The sequence below is a fragment of the Acomys russatus genome, chromosome 29, assembly GCF_903995435.1.
Source record: "Acomys russatus chromosome 29, mAcoRus1.1, whole genome shotgun sequence".
Taxonomy (NCBI): Eukaryota; Metazoa; Chordata; class Mammalia; order Rodentia; family Muridae; genus Acomys; species Acomys russatus.
In genome coordinates, this window is record NC_067165.1 from 5,177,133 (window position 1) to 5,195,454 (window position 18,322).

Here is an 18,322-nt window from a genome sequence, read left to right on the forward strand (position 1 = left end):
GAAAGACTGCAGAGAGCTGCCCTGGGAAAGAAAGCTACGTGGGTCTCCTTAAATATTCCAGATAATTTCTCTTCCAGAAAAAAGGACACATACAACAGAAGATCCCAAGTTAGCCCATCTGAAGGCTGCCGGCTGGTTTCAGTTTAATGATGCATTAGTCAGTTTTGCTATAGTAACTAACAACCCCCAAACCTCAGTGTTTAGTATAAGAAAACATTTGCCGTCCACATTACAAACGGTGGCTTCAGGCCAGCTGCTGTGAGCATCACTCAGACACCCAGGCTGAAGGCGATGCATCTAATTGAGAAACGAGGCCTCACATTGGAGAGAGAAGAACATAAGCCTACTTGCAACCCACTGTCCATTGGCTCCTCAAGCTTGTCAGCTGTGACACAAGTCACATGTCACAGCCCTTGCATGGGCCCTGAGAAGTATGTTCCCCCTGGGAGATGGGGCGGGCACTGCCAGAAGCCACAGGTAAGAGCACACAAAGTCTCTGGGACGCAGAGGATAAGCACAAGGCATGAAACCCTAGCCAGGCACAGTGGTCTGAGGCAGGAGAGTAACTCAAGCTGAGGAACTGGGGAAGCACTCGGGCTCGGTCAGGTCTGCTGAAGTTCTCACACTGGGAGGTCAGGGAAACCGGCAGACATCAGAGTAGTCCTGAGGATGCCAGTTTGTTCAGTCCTTACACAGTAACAGATGTGGCTCCGTGGCTCCATTCACTCTGTGGCATCCACAGCATCCCTTACAGCTCTCCTCCATGCTGGTGAAATAACCAGCCGATCTCTCAGCCCGAAGGCCTTAGAGAACTGTGCAGGGCTGGCTTACTGCCTTGGAGGAATGCCTTCTGCATGTGCCTGACATCAGAGGCTAAGACTGTTGCTGCATCCTAAGATAGTCCTAAGATATAGGCCAGGGAGTTACCAAGACCAGCTCTTCCGGTGACTGTGGAGGATGCTTCCTTCAGAGACAGACTTCAGGGGCGTTCTGAGCAGGGCGGAGCTGTGACTCTAAGGAGGGTGAGGCCCAGTTGGAGCTCAGGACTCAGCCTGACAGGCTGAGGTTCAAGGAAGCCAGTAGCTTCTCCCCCAGCATGAGGCTAGGAGCTACTGTCCCTGGGGATAGAGTGCTGGACTCTAGGTCTGCCCGGCTGATCCAAATGTGTAGAGTCCAAGCAGAGGAAGTTGAGAGAAGAGAGCCCAAGGTTTGGCTCCCAAATTACCTGTGCACCGTTTTCCCCTGAAGGTAATTCTTACAGAAAGGAGAGGATCCTACACAGACCAGGAATGCCGGTGTGAGGGCTTTCACAGAGAATCTGCAGGGAGGACAGCAAAGCGTTAACTGCATTACAATCCCCATTATTCCTGGACTTCCCAGCCCCATTCAAGGTCAACCTTTGGATGGAAATGAACATTAAAATAAAACCTAGCACATTTCTTGGGGACAGCATGACAGTCTCTCCTCCCCCCCCCCCCCCCCCCCGCCCCCTTACAACTGAGCCACAACCTCTAGATCGGCCTTCTGGCATCAGGCACACATGGGCTACGCATGAAAGAAGACCACAAAGCTACCAGTTCCTTCAGTCCATATCCTGTGAGTGGCTGGGTAAGCCCGGCTCTTACTGACGTTACAGCCTGTACCCCAACTAGCCAGGTTTGGCCCCACCCGTTGTCCTTGTGGTCACACTGAGTAAATTCTCCCTCTCCCTCCCTCCCTCCCCCCACTCTTCTCTCTCTTCCTCCTCCTTCTCCCCCCTCCTCCTCCTCTATGTCACACACACACACACACACACACACACACACACACACACACTCACACACACCTTTAACTCCTAACTTTGCTTTTTTAATTGGTTTCTTGAGAATGGGAGGCCAAGCCAGCTTCCTGAGGTATAAACTGACTCCAGGAAGATTAATAACAAGGCCCTATGTTAAGAAACAAGATTAAAGTATAAACACGTGGACCAGTGAGATGGCTTAGTGGATAAAGGCACTTGCTGCTGTGCCTAACTGGGACTCAAACAGTGGAAAAGAGAACCAACTCCCACAAGCTGTCCTCTGACCTCCACACATATGCCATGGCATGGGCGTAGTTCCTCCTAGCCCAATAAATGTTAAAAGGCATACTCAAAACAAAAAAACCTGGACATAATGATTCATGCCTTTAATCCCAGCACTCAGAAGGCTGAGGCAGGTGAATCTCTGTGAGTTGGGAGCCAGCCTCATCTACATAGGGATAGCCAGGGATATGTAGAGAGGTCCTGTCTCAAAACAAACAAAAACACTACAACTGGGTGTGGCAGTCCATGCACGGAATCCCAGCATTGGAGAGGTAGGAGAACAGGGGGTTCAAGGTCATCCTTAACTACACAGCACATTCAAGAACAGCCAGGGCTACACGATGCCCTGTTTAACAGTCTCAAACACAAGACAAACCCCACAAGCATGTTCTTGCTCCCAAGTTCATCCTTAGGGGAGGGCTACAAAGGAGACACGAAGTGCACACCCTTAGGACCAGAAGGCATACTGAGGGGACAGGAAGGACTTCCTAGAAAATGCTGTGTCTGAACTTGGCTTTACTTTGGGGAAGTTTCCAGTGCACAGCACAGGTAACCAGACTGTCTGCTATTGCTAAAATATGAAACTATTGGAGTAAGTTTGGAGATGGGGGCAAGGCCTCAGCCTCCCAGGCCTAGGGGAGCTGGCATTAATTACACAGTGGCCCTAGTTCTTGTCTCACTCAGTTCAGGGTCTGAAGTTGGCCAGAGCCAGTTCTGAACAGTCTCTTAGTTGTCAGAACCTAAAAGTAATCACTTGCAGGCAGTAGCCTTTGCATTTCTGAGCATGTGGAATTGGCGTTCCCCATGAGTCAGCCTGCTTTGTTTTACATACTTCTTGGAAACGGGGTACAGTGATCCTCAGGCCTTTAAAAAACTCTGGGTAATCTTATTAACAATCTGGATAATGAATTACTGAGAATATGTCCCTAACTATCATAAGAGAAACAGAGTTTGGGAGCACAGAAACATGAAAGGAGCCCTGACCGGGCCTTGAGATGCCCCTGCACATCCTTCAAGCCAAAGCAGGCATACTGGGGACTTCCGGACACCTTCCAGGTCAACGCCCTTCCCATCCGCCCGGAGCCTCCCTCCTAGCCAGCATCTCCCATTGCCTGGAGCCTGCCTCCTAGCCAGCCTCTCCCATCGCCTGGAGCCTCCCTCCTAGCCAGCCTCTCCCATCGCCTGGAGCCTCCCTCGTAGCCAGCCTCTCCCATCACCCGGAGCCTGCCTCCTAGCCAGCCTCTCCCATCGCCCGGAGCCTCCCTCCTAGCCAGCCTCTCCCATCGCCTGGAGCCTCCCTCATAGCCAGCCTCTCCCATTGCCTGGAGCTTGCCTCCTAGCCAGCCTCTCCCATCGCCTGGAGCCTCCCTCATAGCCAGCCTCTCCCATTGCCTGGAGCTTGCCTCCTAGCCAGCCTCTCCCATCGCCTGGAGCCTGCCTCCTAGCCAGCCTCTCCCATCATAGGCCTCACCACCCGAGAGGACAATTCAGATATGCACATCCTTCCTTGAACTTGCTTCTGCGGCTCCATTCACCACCCTGGACAAACTCATGTTCCTTAGCAGGACAGTCATGAATGGTGCCAACTCAGCTTACCGCCCTCCCTGCTCACCACACCCAGCCACTCCTTTCCCCAATACAACTTGACTTTTACTCTAAATGCAAAAACCCTTTGCCTTACTCTTCTTCACTTTGCTCCAAGCTGGAGAATAATAGTGACCTTGTTAATACCAAGAGTGAACTAGTTGATTCTCTCAGGACACCTACAGAAGTGCTGAGAGTCTGCTGTGGAACCCTGCTGGCTGCCACTGCTGATAACAAGACATCCTCCCTCGACAGGCTGCAACATCTACAAGGGCACTCTGACTTCTGCCTGCATCCTGACTAGAAAGTACCCTAGAAACAGTACCCATTCTGTAGGCGAAGGGAGCCCCAAAGAGGCAGAATGTGCTCAGGGTCACATGGTTAGGGAACCAGAGTGTCTGCAATGCCCTTTCCATGTAACAGTGTCAGGAGACAAGTGCAGTCAGAAAACAGAAGCTACCCCAGCTGCCTTCAGCTACAAAAGCCAAGCCGCTCTTCCATTCTGAACCCAGGCCACTTCCCTGGCCTGGGCGGTCACTGTTCTTTAGCTTCCTTGGCCAGGGCATGGCCTAATGGGGCAGGCTGGTTCAGTCCCCCTGGCTGTGACGGCTGTCAGTGAGCAGGGGATCTGACAGACTCTGGGAAAGGGCCTGCACATTTTCTCATCATCCCATGGCAGTGTTCACCTGGGGTGCTGCAGCACCTGCAGCAGGGTGCTCCAGGGGGACACTTGGTATAGTTCTGCCCTGTCGTCATCCTCAAAGTAGACCTGCAAGATTAACGAGGAGAATCAGAGACAAACCCAGGCTTAGGCAGTCCTACGCATGCTACAGCCCTTCTGAGGAGAAGTTGGATTAGCAACTGCTATTTACAGAATGCCTGCCTCCTCCACATGGCTGCAGGCTAAGATGCTCAGGTCAGCCCCCACCCTGCTACCCAGAAGGCTTACAACCAGTTGTGCTCTCCAAGGTCAGGGAAGGGGACTATCTCCTCATGTCACTCAGGCAGTGAAGAGACACCAAAGCTCAAACCCAGGCCTGTGCAGCCTTCAATTTAGTCCCAGGGCCATAGGGGCAGGGAAAGAAAGCCACAGTGACCCAAAGCAAAGGAAAAGCCAGAGCAGGTGGGAAGGGTGTATGTGCCCGGCACCAAAGCCCAAGCAGGATGAGCACATCTCACAGGAGGCACATGGAAGCTCAACCAGGAGAGGGGGCACTCACGCCAGGAGCCAGCCAGCCTGAGCAGGAAGAGAAGGGCTTCTTAGGAGCCAGCTGCCCTAGGGCAGCAAGCTAGAGCCCAAGAGGAGTGAAAACAATATCCACATGTGTGGGGAAGAGCAAATGATGAGAGATTATCAGATTTCCAATAGCTGAAGGATGACCACCAGTTATGGCAGAGAATGCCTCAGTGTTGTTTTCTGTTGCTATCTGCAGCACCAAGGACAGGGCCCAGGGTTCACACATGCTAGGCAAGTGCTCAACCACTGAGTTATAGCACTCTTTTTTTTTAATTAAAAAAAAAAAGTTAAATCACTAAGTTATCCAGGCTAGCCTTGGACTGCTTGTTAGTCCAGTTGGACTCCTGCTTCAGCTTCCTAAGTGGCTGGGATTATAGGTCAGTGCCACTGAGCCCAGCTAGGACGGCCTGTGTGGGAGATAGAGCCCACCTGATAGGTCAGAGTGACAGCCCAGCCAAACATACAAAATCCAAATCCAGTCACAGGCAACACGGTATCTCTGCAGGGGTCAGGGTGGGGACAGTAATGGACATAATCAACAAGCTATGTGCTCCTGGAACAAAAGGAATCTTCCTGGGACAATCTGTTGGACCTGAATGGAGCCCAAGGATACAGCTGAAGTCATCAATCAGTACTAGTTTCCCGGCCTTGTCAGCTTTTTTGAAATTAAGAAGAATGTCTTGCCTTTAGAAACATGTATGAAAGTAATTCAAGGTTGCTGGAAATCAATTGTGTCTCACTCTCAAGTATTCTGGAAACAAGTCATTACTCAGTAAACTCTGGTTATGTTCTATTACAAAACGCCTAACAATGGCATATTATCCAGTCTTACAAAGGAAGTCTCATATGCTTCAACATGAATCACTCTAGAACATGGCTGAACCTTGACACTTGTGCTAAGTGAAATAAGCTTGGCACTGTATCATCTGTTTGGACGCAGCCCGAGAGTGGTCACATTCATAGAGACAGGAAGCAGAAGAGCCAAGGGCAGGGTGGAGGACGTTTCTGTTTGATGAGTGCGGAGTTTCAGTTTGGGCAGATGGGAAGCTGTGGAGAAGGGTAGTGGTAACGGGCATACAACAGTGAGAACAAGCTTGATGACGTCATTCAACTGCGGGCCAAAAACGGTAAAATGGTAAATGACATATTATGTATCTTTTACCAAAAAACAAAACAAAAAACCAAAAACATGTAATCAAGGGCCAGTGAGATGGTTTAGCATGTAAAAGCTCTGGCTCGACAAGCCTGATGGCCCAAGTTCAATCCTCAGAACCTCCAGAGAAGACAAATGCCCAGAAGTTCTCCAGCAGTGGCCACATGTGCTCTGGCAAATCCCCCCCACACAATTTTTTAAAATGCTCAGTTTCTGTGTATGCCCTCCCAATAGCCATTACAGGAATGAAATAAACTTTTCTTACCTCCAAATTATCAGGGTGGTACTTTTGCTCTGAGTCCCAGGAGGGCGCTTCGCTAAACATGGCCATCAGATGGTCAATAAACCTACGGAGGAGGATGCACTTGCTGGGTATCAGTGTCCCATCCACATTCCCACATCAGCCCCTGAGCGCCAACTCAGAGACAGACCATGACATTCAGGCTTAACCTACTTTGACAACAGAGCCAAAACACGAAGGTGTATCACCTAAGACATAGTCTTTCTAAGCACTGACCCTCTGAAATCATAAGTTAAATGGTACCATCTATATATTTTTAATAAACACATGCGCATGGACTACCTAAGATGAACCACCCAGACAGTGATGAGGCAAGACCTGTGTTGCCAGCTAGTGAACAGACCAACGATAGAGAAGCCTGTCAGCATGCTAGGGGACCACCTCTAAATTACTCTTTCCTACTCAGCCGAAAGCCCACTTGTCTCTCCTGAAGAGAGAGCAGGACCACCACAGCAGCAGTGGAGGGCTGCCAGGGCAAATACATACCTGGAGTCCTCATGAAAAGCAGAGATGAAGTCAGACTGAGCACACTCCGGGTACAGGAACAGCACGGGCCAGCTCAGCCTGCCCCGGTCATCTAAACTTAGCCTGGCTCCACAGGGGTTCTCGGAGCTGAGCCCATTCAGGAGGATCTCAGCTGGACCGTTTGAGGCTGACTCTCCATCCTCATTGACCACTTCAGAGACGAGTCTGATGTTCCTAGCCTGGATTGAGACAGAAACACTCACTCTCACAAACCTTATCACCTAGGAAGATGCACACTTGTCACTGTAATAAGCCCCAACCATATGAGCTTCCTGAGGGCCCGCTCCACACACGATCATCTTAACTACCCCGGCAGCTGGCACACAGTAGGCGCTAGTTGTTTAACTACTTTCACTGGGCATCGGTTGTGTGCTTGGCCCTGCATCAAAAGAGGAGCTGGACATGGCTCTCCGCCCTCGGAAGCGGCTATGGGACAATTACGGCAGAAGGGAGGAGGTGGAGCCAAGGACCAGCAGACAGGAGCTGTGGTGTCTGAGAAGTGCTGGCCTTGAACAGTGGCTTTGGGAGGCAGGGAATGCATGGGGCGGCGCACCCCAAGGACTAGCACGTGCAAAGGCACAGAACGGGGCAGGCATGAGACAGGTACAGGAATAAATGTGAAGACCCACTAAGGGTCTCCAGTGGGAACACTTCTTCTGTGTGCCAAGGTTTCTAAGGTTAGCACATTCAGGGAGACTAAACTGGTTTTGACGACATCCCCTAAAGGAGGAGTTAGCAAAGCTTTTCTTCTCTTTTTGAGACAGTCCCATGTAACCCAACGTGACTCTCCTGTCACCTGCTCCCAGGTGCTGCGGGCCAAGCAACCTGCTGACATTAGTCCCTTCTACCACTGCCTATGGGCAGCCATACACAAACAAGGAGAGCTGACACAATGTCAGCTATCTATGGCCGATGGCTTAAACCACAGGAAAACACTGCATTTGTGCTGCCTAGTTTTATGTCAACTTGACACAAGCTAGGGTTATCTCAAAGGAGGGAATCTCAATTGAGAAAACGCTTCCGTGAGATCCAGCTGTAAGGCATTTTCTTAATTAGTGACTGACGGGTGAGGATCCAGCCCTTTGTAGGTGGTGCCATCCCTGGGCTGGTGGTCCTTGGTTCTGTAAGAAAGGCTGAGCAAGCCATGAGGAGCAAGCCAGTAAGCAGCACCCCTCCATGGCCTCTGCATCAGCTCCTGCCTCCAGGGGTTCCAGCCCTGCTTGAGTTCTGCCCTGACTTCCTTGGATGATGAACAGTAGTTACATGGAAGTGTAAGCCAAATAAACCCTTTCCTCCTCAACTTGCTTTTGGCCATGGTGTTTCATCACAGCAAGAGAGACCCTCACTAAGGCAGCATTATGTACAATGAGAATGACTGTAGTGTGTACTATAGTCCAAGGCACAGGGCTTAATTAAAGGAAACAAACACATTTTCTAAAACATCTGTATGTGGGGCTAGAGAGATGGTCCAGTGGTTAAGAGCACTGGCTGCTCTTGCAGAGGACCCAGGTTCACATATACAAAACATTCAAGGAAAAAAAAAAAAGTTCGGTATGAAAATATCTGGGTATCTTATTCAAGAAAATGGCCAAATCCTCTCTTAATGAACATCAGATTAAAATCCTGGAGTATACTGTTCATTCTGTTTGTTGGGTTGGACTTTTTGTTTGTTGTGTTTTTGCAACAAGAGTTTCACTATTATTTGAAACTGGCTTCAAATTCACCATCTTCCTGCTTCTGCGTCTCAAGTACTGAAACTGCCACCACATCTACCTACCAGTCCTCCTAGTGTTTTTTAAAAGACTTATATTTCTGTGGTGTTTTGCCTGCATGTATGTCTGTGTGAGAGGGCTAGATCCCCTGGAATTGGAATTACAGACAGTTGTGAACTGCTATGTGGCTGCTGGGTATTAACCCGGGTTCTCTGGAAGAGCAGCCAATGCTCTTAACCACTGAGCCATCTCTCTGGCCCCATATTTAATTTATTATGTGTTAACAAATTGCCTGTTAGGGGAGACAAGTGAGGTCTACTTTAGCAGTGTTAAGTTCTCAAAGTTACTAAGTGAAATGGGTGCCTAACTTAAATAACACAGATGAAACTAGCTATACTGTTAAAGCAATGAACAAGGCCCCGGCGCTGACACCGTGAGCTGCGTGCAGTTATTTTCAATCTAAGCTTTGTAAAGCAGGAACAAGGAGGCCCTCCCCAGATGGCTGCTGTGGAGACAGAATGAGAGGGGCCAGAGCACACGCCCAGTATGCTGCCAAGACCAGCACAGGCAGGGACAGAGTTAAGTGAAAGCGTGGTGCTCTGACTCCACGGCTTGGGTAAACACAGCCGTGAGGGCAAAGCACCCGAGAAAGGTCCCCCTAGGTTCACTCAGCCGAGGCTTGAGAACTCACCTTGACAGCCTGGAGCAGAGCCTCATTCTGACTTTGTTCCTTCTTTTCCTTCAGCTTTGCTTTCCTCACATCCCTCTCTTCCATCCTCTGAAAATAAAATTTAGATGCTAACAGCTCCAGGCAACTCTTTCTCACCCTTACCCCAGCCTGGAGGACTACATCCAGTTTCTACACAGCATGTTCCTGCTCAGGGATTGCCAGATGCTGGCTCAGTAAGCATGCGCAAAGCATGCCCCAAGGGGTCAGGCCCAGTGTCAGCAGAACCCAAAACCTTCCTTCTCATACCCAAGGAGGGTACTGTCAAGTGAAGAGCTACATACACCAGTGTTGTCACCCTGGTGGTGTGGACTGAGTGCAAGGGGTGCGGGCGGGTGACTCCGCCCCCAAGGTGGCTCAGGCAGATGAGGAGACAAGTGAACCAATAAAGGAAAAGGACATCTCCATTCAGGAGGCCCAGCGGAGCAGACACGTACTGCACAGGGACCCCAAGTTGTTTAAATACCACCATTCTACCTGGTCTGGCCGAAACAGACTTCACATGTTGCCCCCTCATCCCCACCCCTGGTCCGTCCACCGACAGCTCCTGCTTTCGCCCTCAGGCTCATGGGTGATAGAAATCTGCCAACATCTGCTACCAAGTGAAGAGGGCAAATATCTTGGGCTCTTGATAATGTGAAAACCTGCTTAGCTCACTTCAGTGTCATAAAAACATTCGAGGTATACAGTGGACTCTTCATTTTCAAAGCTGGGACCAAGAAATGTCGGGAATTTGTCCAAGGCATTTCAGCAGTGACAAAAGTAGACTACAAACACAGATCTGCTGAGTACCTCTCTAGGGCTCTTGTCTGGAATGTTCTTCTCCCTCAAGGTCATTGAGCCGCTCAGTAAACGTCCACTCAGTCACTAAGAGACTGGCTCGGCCACCAACTCTCTCAGCAGACTGCCTGTGGGAGTCCCCACTTACACTCAGCTCTTGGCAGGACAAAGCCAGCTACCACTACTACAGACTGCCAGCATGCATGCACACCGTGCCTTCCCACAACGGCTTGAGACACAACCTAGCAAATGCAAACTGTCTGTGGACAGTTACCAACCTTCAGCTTGTCCGCTTTTGCCCTCATTTCTAGAAGTTTCTTCTCTTTGGCATCAATTTGTAGCCCCTCGTCACACCAGTTCACAGCCTCAGCAAAGTGTTTCAGTTCAAGATGGCACAGGGCACCTGCAGAAACCAGAGTCCTGAGGATCTAGGAACAGCATGTGCAGAAAGCTCCACCGTGAGCAAGCCTCCCTTCCCCACCGGCCACCAGGCAGCCCCAGGAGAGGGATGGGACGTGGCTCTTTGTGGTTCTGTTCCTAGACAAGGAAACGGTTTGTGTCCTATAGATGAGCAGTCACTCTCATCCTGTTTAGTTCAGAACGTCTAAGTCCTCCCGGCATAAAGGGCCCTAAAATGCAACAGCTCGCCATGAAGACAGGCTCTGGAGTCAGACAGAGCCAGGCTACAAAATGGCTGTCATTCACCTGCTGGACCCTGGACAAAGGCCATGTCTGAGCTTCACGTTCCTCGTCTGCAAATAGGAGAATAAAGCTTATCTCAAATGATGTGTGTTTATTTTTTTATTTTTAGTAATGTGTGTGCATGCGTGCACGCATATATGTATGTATGCATGTATAAAAGTGCCTGCCTGAAGAGGCCAGACATGTCGGCTAGCCCTGGAGCCAGAGGCTTAGGCAGTTGAGAGCCCCTGGGAACTGAGCTCACGTCCTCTGCAAGAGCAGAATGTTCCCTTAACTGCTGAGCCATCTCTCCAGCCCTCAGATGATATTTACTATAAAGCAGAATTTCCTCAGCCATCAATCAACACCAAAGCCAAACACTGGGTCTCCTCCAAGCATTCTTTTTTATATAGCCATCTGTTGAGGCTCCCCCCTCCTTTTGTTTTTTGCCTGACTGGTTTGGGGGTTCGCTTGCACTCTGGGGTGAAATCTGAGTCGCCCAGTGCATGCTAAGGAAGTACCCAACCATTAAGCTACATACCTTGAAAAAATGACTTGGTGCGATCATGTTCATTTTTCTCTAGTCAGCAGCCTCTTTTAGGCTTTTCATAGAAATTTAAAACATCGGAACTTCACTATATAGGCTTGACTGTCAAAGTCTCTACATGACTCAGGAGGTAAAGGCCCTTGCTGCCAAGCCCGATGACTTATATCCCTGCCGGAGGATGAACACTTCCTGCCGGAGGATGAACACTGCCCCTAAAGGCTCCTCTGACCTCCAGACACAGATCATGACATATGTGTACCTGCTCACATGCGTGTGTACCTCCTCACATGCATGTTCCACACACAAAATAAAGACATACTTTTTCAAAAAGATTCTAACGTCGTCATCCAGAAGTAAGCAAACTGACACTAAGAGCAGATGCCCTGCTGCCCTTACCTGTACAGTAAGGCTGACAATGAATCAATCCCTCAGGACTGTACTCTACCGTCCAGTCCTTACTCAGGGCCGCCTGTCCTGTGGGTAAGGGACAAGGAGCTACTTCCCTGCCCCCATACACACTAAAAGAGGCATTTAAACTGGCTCATAGCAATGTAGGGAGGTTCAATACATGATGAATAAATTAAAGTCTACACAGCGCCCCAAGCCCAGAGAAAAGGTAAAGTAATAAATGCACTGTTATTACAGAGGTCAAACCATAACACAAAAAGCGTGGGAACAGCCCAGCAGCAGAGTTCTTGGCAAAAGCCCCCCACAACTTATCTTTTAATTATTTTTAACATGGCATCTAAATAGCTTGCCTTTCAGTCAGCTAAATTGGGAAGAAAATCAGAATGTGCTGTGTCTTAATTAATGCTACTCTTTACTAATTTAAAATGAGGAATATTATTTTCCTACAAACAGCTTAAAGGGTAGAGTGTTCGGAGGCATGCGGAGAGGAAGCAGGAACTTCAAGTCAAGACTGCAGACTAAGGTGACCTCCTGTCCCCAGCACCTCAGGGGCCAAGTTTCATTGTCAGCTTTTCATGCAGAATGCCAGCTTCTCAATAATCATGGCCACCCCACAGCTCACGGAAACTCACCTCTTATTATGGCTTTCACGTGGCCCGGCTTTAGCTTCCTAGCAGCCAGCACGTCACTAAGGGCAGAGCGAAAATTGCCTAACAAGATGCCATTAAGAAAAAGAAAGAACAAGTCTTGAAATCAAAATGTTTCCGAAATATTACAGCATTGACAACAACATCTCTTGGTCAATTTTCAAGAAGTCATACCAACTGAACATTCTTCTGGAAAAATACAGTCATTCTCATCCAGTCCTAAGGGTCACAGCATCAGGCAATCCAGAAGAATCGGGAACAGCTAGCAAGCACGTGAAAAGATGCCCAGTGTCGCTAGTGGCTGGGAAACTAAGGCCAACATGAAACTGATGCTCTTTTCCGTATCCAGATAAATTAGAGAATAAATTAGCATACACTTTGAACCAAATTATTCTCAAAAACACTTGAAAAAATGTGTACAGATTGAGGTGAAGAAGCAAGTTAGCTGAAGTAATTTCCCTCTGGTACTGAGGTTTGACAGACGGTTCCTCTAAATTGTCCAGGCTGACCTCAAACTTGGGATCCTCCTGTCTCAGTGTCCCAGGGAGCTGAGATTTACAGACACTGCACTTAGAACACAGAATACATTCTGAAAGATGAAAAGCAAAGGGACAGGCTTGAAAACAGAAAAAGAGGAAAATCCCTGGGTAACCAAGCCACACTACAGAAGGACAAAGCACCCAGGCCTGTGTGTCGCAGGTACCGAGGGCCTCTGCAATGGGAGCAGAGGCAGACTGAAAGGCTGTCAGATTCCCAGACGCCTTACCCTCCACTGTTGCTGGAACCCAGTCCTCCCCAAACCTGGCGGGAGACTAGAGGTTCATTCTAGGCAGACACAAAAACACAGCATCTAGACTGGAACCCCGAGACATGGTGGTGACTAAGTAACAGAGAGCTAAGCACACAGCCCTCGGGCCCCCTTCTCCCACTTGGTTTGGAGAGCATCAAGCAGCCACAATTTCCAAAAATAGAAAACAGTACACAAAATAAAGTATCAACTTAAGGCTGGCCGTGGTGGTGCTCTCCTTTAATCCCAACACTCGGCAGGCAGAGGCAGGTGAGGTCTCTGAGTTCAAGGCCTGGTCTCCAAAGTGAGTCCAGGGCTGGGTGTGGTGGCACATGCCTTTAATCCCAGCACTTGGGAAACAGAGGCAGGCGGATCAATGTGAGTTCAAGGCCAACCTGGTCTACAAAGCAAGTCCAGGACAGCTAAGGCTACACAGAAAAACCCTGTCTCCAAAAAAGAAGAAGAAGAAGAAGGAGGAGGAGGAGGAGGAGGAGAAAGAGAAGGAGAAGAAGAGATTTCCTAGATCTACCTGCCTTTGCCTCCCAAGTTCCAAGATTAAAAGCATAAGCTGGTGTAAATTTCTTCTTCTTCTTTCTTTTTTTAAGGTGTGTGTGTGTGTGTGTGTGCGTGCGTGCGTGCGTGCGTGTGTGTGTGTGTGTGTGTGTGTGTGTGTGTGTGTGTGTGTGTGTGTGTACATGTGCTTAGATGCTCATGGATATAAGAGGGCATCAGACTTCCAGAGCTGGGGGTGTGCCTGTGTGCAGGCAGAGTTGGGAGCAGCCTGATGTGGGTGCTGGGACCTGAATTTCAGGTTCTCCAGAAGAGCAACAAGTGCTCTCAACTGTACGTGTGTGTACACACACACACACACACACACACACACACACATCTATCTTCAGACATATAAGGAAATTCCTCAGAAATAACAGTCAGGTGGGGAGATAGCCCAGTTGGCAAAGTGTGCAAGCACGAAGACCCGATTCAACCCCTAGTACCCTCATAAAAAATGCTAGTTGTGATGGCATATGCTGGTAACGCCGGTGCCAAGGAGAGGAGTAAGGCAAACAGACTCAGACGGCTTGCTGGCCAGCCAGCCTAACTGTCTCAGAAAGCTCCAGGCCAATGAGAGGCTCTGTCTCACAAAACAAGGCAGATGGCTCCTGAGAATGACATCCGAGGTTAACCTCTCCCTTGCACGCGCACACCCATATACACACATGCACTTACCCAGATAGTACTGCGCTGCTGCCCGGTTGGTGTACAGGACAGCGTTCAAATCAGGGTCTACACACCTCTTCTTTAGGCCTTCACTGTACGAAGCCACAGCCTTCTTATAGTCTTTTTCTTTAAAGTAGTCATTACCTTCATCTTTATAGGTCTTGGCCTGCTCTGCAAAGACGAGGAAATAAGTACCACGTCCTCATACCTTTTGGAAACCTCACTAAAAATCTCTATCATGCAGGAATGTAATATTGTGCAGGTTAGGTTTTTGTCACCTTGACACAAAGCTAGTGTCATCTGGGAAGAGGGATCCCTCATCAATCAAACAAATAAAATGCCTCCAAGGCAAGGGCAGCAAGCCAGTGCGCGGCCCTCCATGGTCTCTGTGTTAGTTCCTGCCTCTTAACTCCTGCTTGAGTTCACAGACTACAACCTGGAAATGACAACAAACTCTTTCTCGCCCCCACATTCCTTTTGGTCAGTCTTTTAGCACAGCAAAAAAGCAAACTAACACACATGTGATAAATGAAAGAGAAGGAACCAACAGAGAAAGAAAAATCCAAATTAGTGGTATGATAAAATGGCTATCAATATAGAGTCGCAGCTTCATGTGAACTTAATGCTATAACCAATTCCAAAAATTTTATGAGGTATGTTACTAAGTTCTTTTTCCCCTCTGGTTTTTTTTTTAAGACAGGGTTTCTCTTTGGAACTCTAGCTGTCTTGGACCTCACTCTGTAGACCAGGCTAGCCTTGAGCTCAGAGATCTGCCTGTCTCCCCTCTCAAGTGCTAGGATTAAAGGTATGGGCAACCACTGCCTAGCTATGAGGGCTAGTTTTAGAAGAGGGAATGAAAGACGGTCTAGAGATATGGCTCAGCAGGTAAAGGCACTTGTCCCCAAGGTGGACAACCTGAGTTTAATCTGAGGATCATATATAAAGGTGAAAGAAAACTCACCTCACAAAGCTGTCCTCTGACCTCCATAAGTTCTCTCTCTCTCTCTCTCTCTCTCTCTCTCTCTCTCTCTCTTTCTCCTTTCCTCTCCTCTCCCTCCCTCCTTCCCTCTCAGTTTTAAAAAGGGGGATATAGCTCACTTGCCTAGCATATGGGTTCAATTTCCAGACATACACACACACACACACACACACACACTAGTTTTTGAAGGACTTTAAACATTTTTTGAGGAAATTTTACTACTCTTCTTACTTTGTGTTATTCATTGAAATGCAAATTTTCCTCCTCTCTCTGATAAGAACCTACAACTCTACTATGATTTAGTTCAAATTCAGACCCACTGTGAGCTCACGCCTGGCCCTGCAGGATGGGGCTCCAACCACAGCCACTAGAGCAGTAGTCCACTGCCTGGCGCTAATCACACATCTTTCCTGATTCTTTGGGATAATTTGGCCTTTCACTGGAGTCTGACCTCCGAGGCCCAGAACTGTGTACATTTAGTAGGTATCCAAGAAGGATGTGAGGAGTGAATAGTGTGAGACGTTAGCCACCAACTCGACAAAGACACAAAGCAAATGCTAGTGCCCTGAGATACCTTCTGCGGACCGCTCATCATCAAAAATAATCGACTGGAGGCAAGCCAAGTCAGGAAACTCCTTGGGATCGATTTCTGATGGTGCTTTCTTCATAAATAGTGGGATCTTGTCAAATTCCTAGATTTTAAAAGAAGAAATCACATAATTAGTGTTGTCTACTGTTTAGATCCAGTCCCAGGACACACAATCATGACGTGCAAATCCTCATGATTGGCTGATCTATACGGACCGTTTCTCTAGTGGAAAACTGGAATGTGGGATCCCGATTTCCAACACTCTCCAGGGGGGGTAGTAATCGCCTTCAGCCGGGCGATCGACCGGTTCCTGACCACCTTCACCGTCCGTCTCCTTTCATCTTTACCTCAACCTTTCGTGACCTCGGTGCTACAGGTAAAGCAACTTTACAAGTAAAGAAACCAACTCAGAGAACTCAAGAAACAGATCTGGTGGCAGAACCAGGAGGTGCTGAGGCACAGGCCTGACAAATCCTATGGTCTTAAATGCACTGACAACTTAGACCCTCAAAACCTCAAGGCCGATGGTTTCTGGCACTCAGCTGGTCCTTTGGCAGCGACCAAGGCGCGAGGGCCACGCTCCCACCCTAGCGGAGGCCCCAGGACCGCCCACCTCCTCCCACTTGTCCTCGCGGAAGCCGCCGCGGTACGGCTGGCTCTGGAACTTTTCCAGGAATGCGTCCATGGAAGTGTCATCCGCAGGGTCAGGCTCAGAACTCTCCATTGCAACTCGCGACTTCAGCGCTTGAGTCGGGAGACCAAAAAGCGCACCGCTCCTTCCGGCAGCAGGGGAGCCCTTCCCTTTACTGTCCGGGCTGCACACGGCGTGCCTTTCAGGTTCCGCAGGTCTTCGGCGAGGCCTGCTTGGGGGTGTGGCCTGCCCATACCCTTCCCCCTCCTTCCTCTGCCCCTCCCCCGATCCACGGCGGAGCTTTCCCAGCCTCCTGTCTTCTGGCTTTTGGGAGTGGTTGGGTATATCCTCTCCATCTTCTCTATAAATGTTCACAGAAAGTGAATTCTTAGCCAAGCCTAATGATATTTGTCGGTAATTCTAGCACTTAGAGGTTTAGTACGAGAATCACAAGTTCAAGACCAGCCTAGACTACATAGCAAGATCCCCCCCCCCCCCATCTCAAACAAAACAAACTTTTTGTGCATACAAGTTTTAGTATGCCTTTTTCACTCAGCATAAGGTTTGAGGCCCCATGGAGCTAGGTTCAACCCCCCCCCCCACACACACACACACACACTACCTATAATTGCACATGAGACTCCATGGGTACCCAGCCTGCTCCTCACCTCACCTCACCTCACCTCACAGATAATACCACAGCAGACATCTTTATACATTCCCCTATGGGCCTGTGGGAAGACTACCTCAAAATGTATGCCTACAAGCAGAATCTTTGTGTCATGAATATTCATAAGCTTATCATCACTGATTAGTAGTAGATTCTTGTTCTGAATAGCTGCATCCATCTATTGCTCCATCAACACTGCCCAGCGGTTCCTACGTCCCATGAGGACAGAGTTTCTTGAAGATGACATCCGCTCATATGCTCTCTTCTTAGCAGCCCACCATGCCTCTCCGCTGCCCTCTGGATGAAGTCACCCACAGCCTTCATGGCTGTAGGGCCTGGTCCTTGCACCTTTTCTCTTTTTCTAGGTTCCATCTCACTGTGACTTGGAAGATGATCTTTGGTCCCATGAACCCTGTTCTCCAACCATAGTTGCCCAAATGTGGTCATCTTCCCAAGTCTCTCCTCTGGCACCAGACTCCAGCTGACCCACACAACCCCGCGAGGCCACAGTCCCCACACCTTAGAACATTTGACCATTTAGTTGTGAGGGCTGTTCTGTGCACTGTGAGGTATTTAATAGTGTGCCTGAAACCTGGACTCTACCTACCAGATTTGTTTTGGCTTGGTTTTGGTTTTTGGTTTTTCGAGACAGGGTTTCTCTGTGTAGCCTTGGCTGTCCTGGACTCGCTTTGTAGACCAGGCTAGCCTCGAACTCAGAGATCTGCCTGCCTCTGTCTCCTGGGTGCTAAGATTAAAGCCGTGTACCACCATGCCCGACTCCTACCAAGTATTAGTAGCATTGGCACTTTCAGGTGGCAACAACCAAAACGTCTCCGGATATTTTTGCGTTAGTGGCGGGCAATTATTGGATAAGGCCCAAGTGTGAGACTCAGAGGCCAGAGTTCCCGAGTGTGCATGACATCATATAAGTGGGAAGGGTCTCTCCTCTCTCTTTCCCTTTCCACAGGGGCCACTGGGGACGGGGAAACTGAGGTGTGCAGGAGGCCTCCTGTGTGGTCTCGGTCAAGTCACTCCATGGTTCTGAACCTCAGGATCTCATCACACAGAGCGAACAAAACAGCCT

At 49.1% G+C, this 18,322-nt stretch overlaps 1 protein-coding gene across 1 annotated transcript; it reads right to left on the reverse strand.

Moving 5' to 3' along the window:
• Positions 1-1,202: 1,202 nt before the first annotated feature.
• On the reverse strand, positions 1,203-16,794 carry Ttc4 (tetratricopeptide repeat domain 4). The gene is made up of 10 exons (XM_051171429.1): positions 16,551-16,794; positions 15,923-16,040; positions 14,379-14,540; positions 12,350-12,427; positions 10,360-10,484; positions 9,266-9,352; positions 6,824-7,041; positions 6,302-6,383; positions 4,333-4,415; positions 1,203-1,318 (listed from the first exon to the last, which is right to left on the reverse strand). Exons 1-10 carry the CDS (start codon positions 16,659-16,661, stop codon positions 1,222-1,224), a joined length of 1,161 nt encoding a protein of 386 aa, XP_051027386.1. The 5' UTR covers positions 16,662-16,794; the 3' UTR covers positions 1,203-1,221.
• Between the last annotated feature and the right edge of the window lie 1,528 nt (positions 16,795-18,322).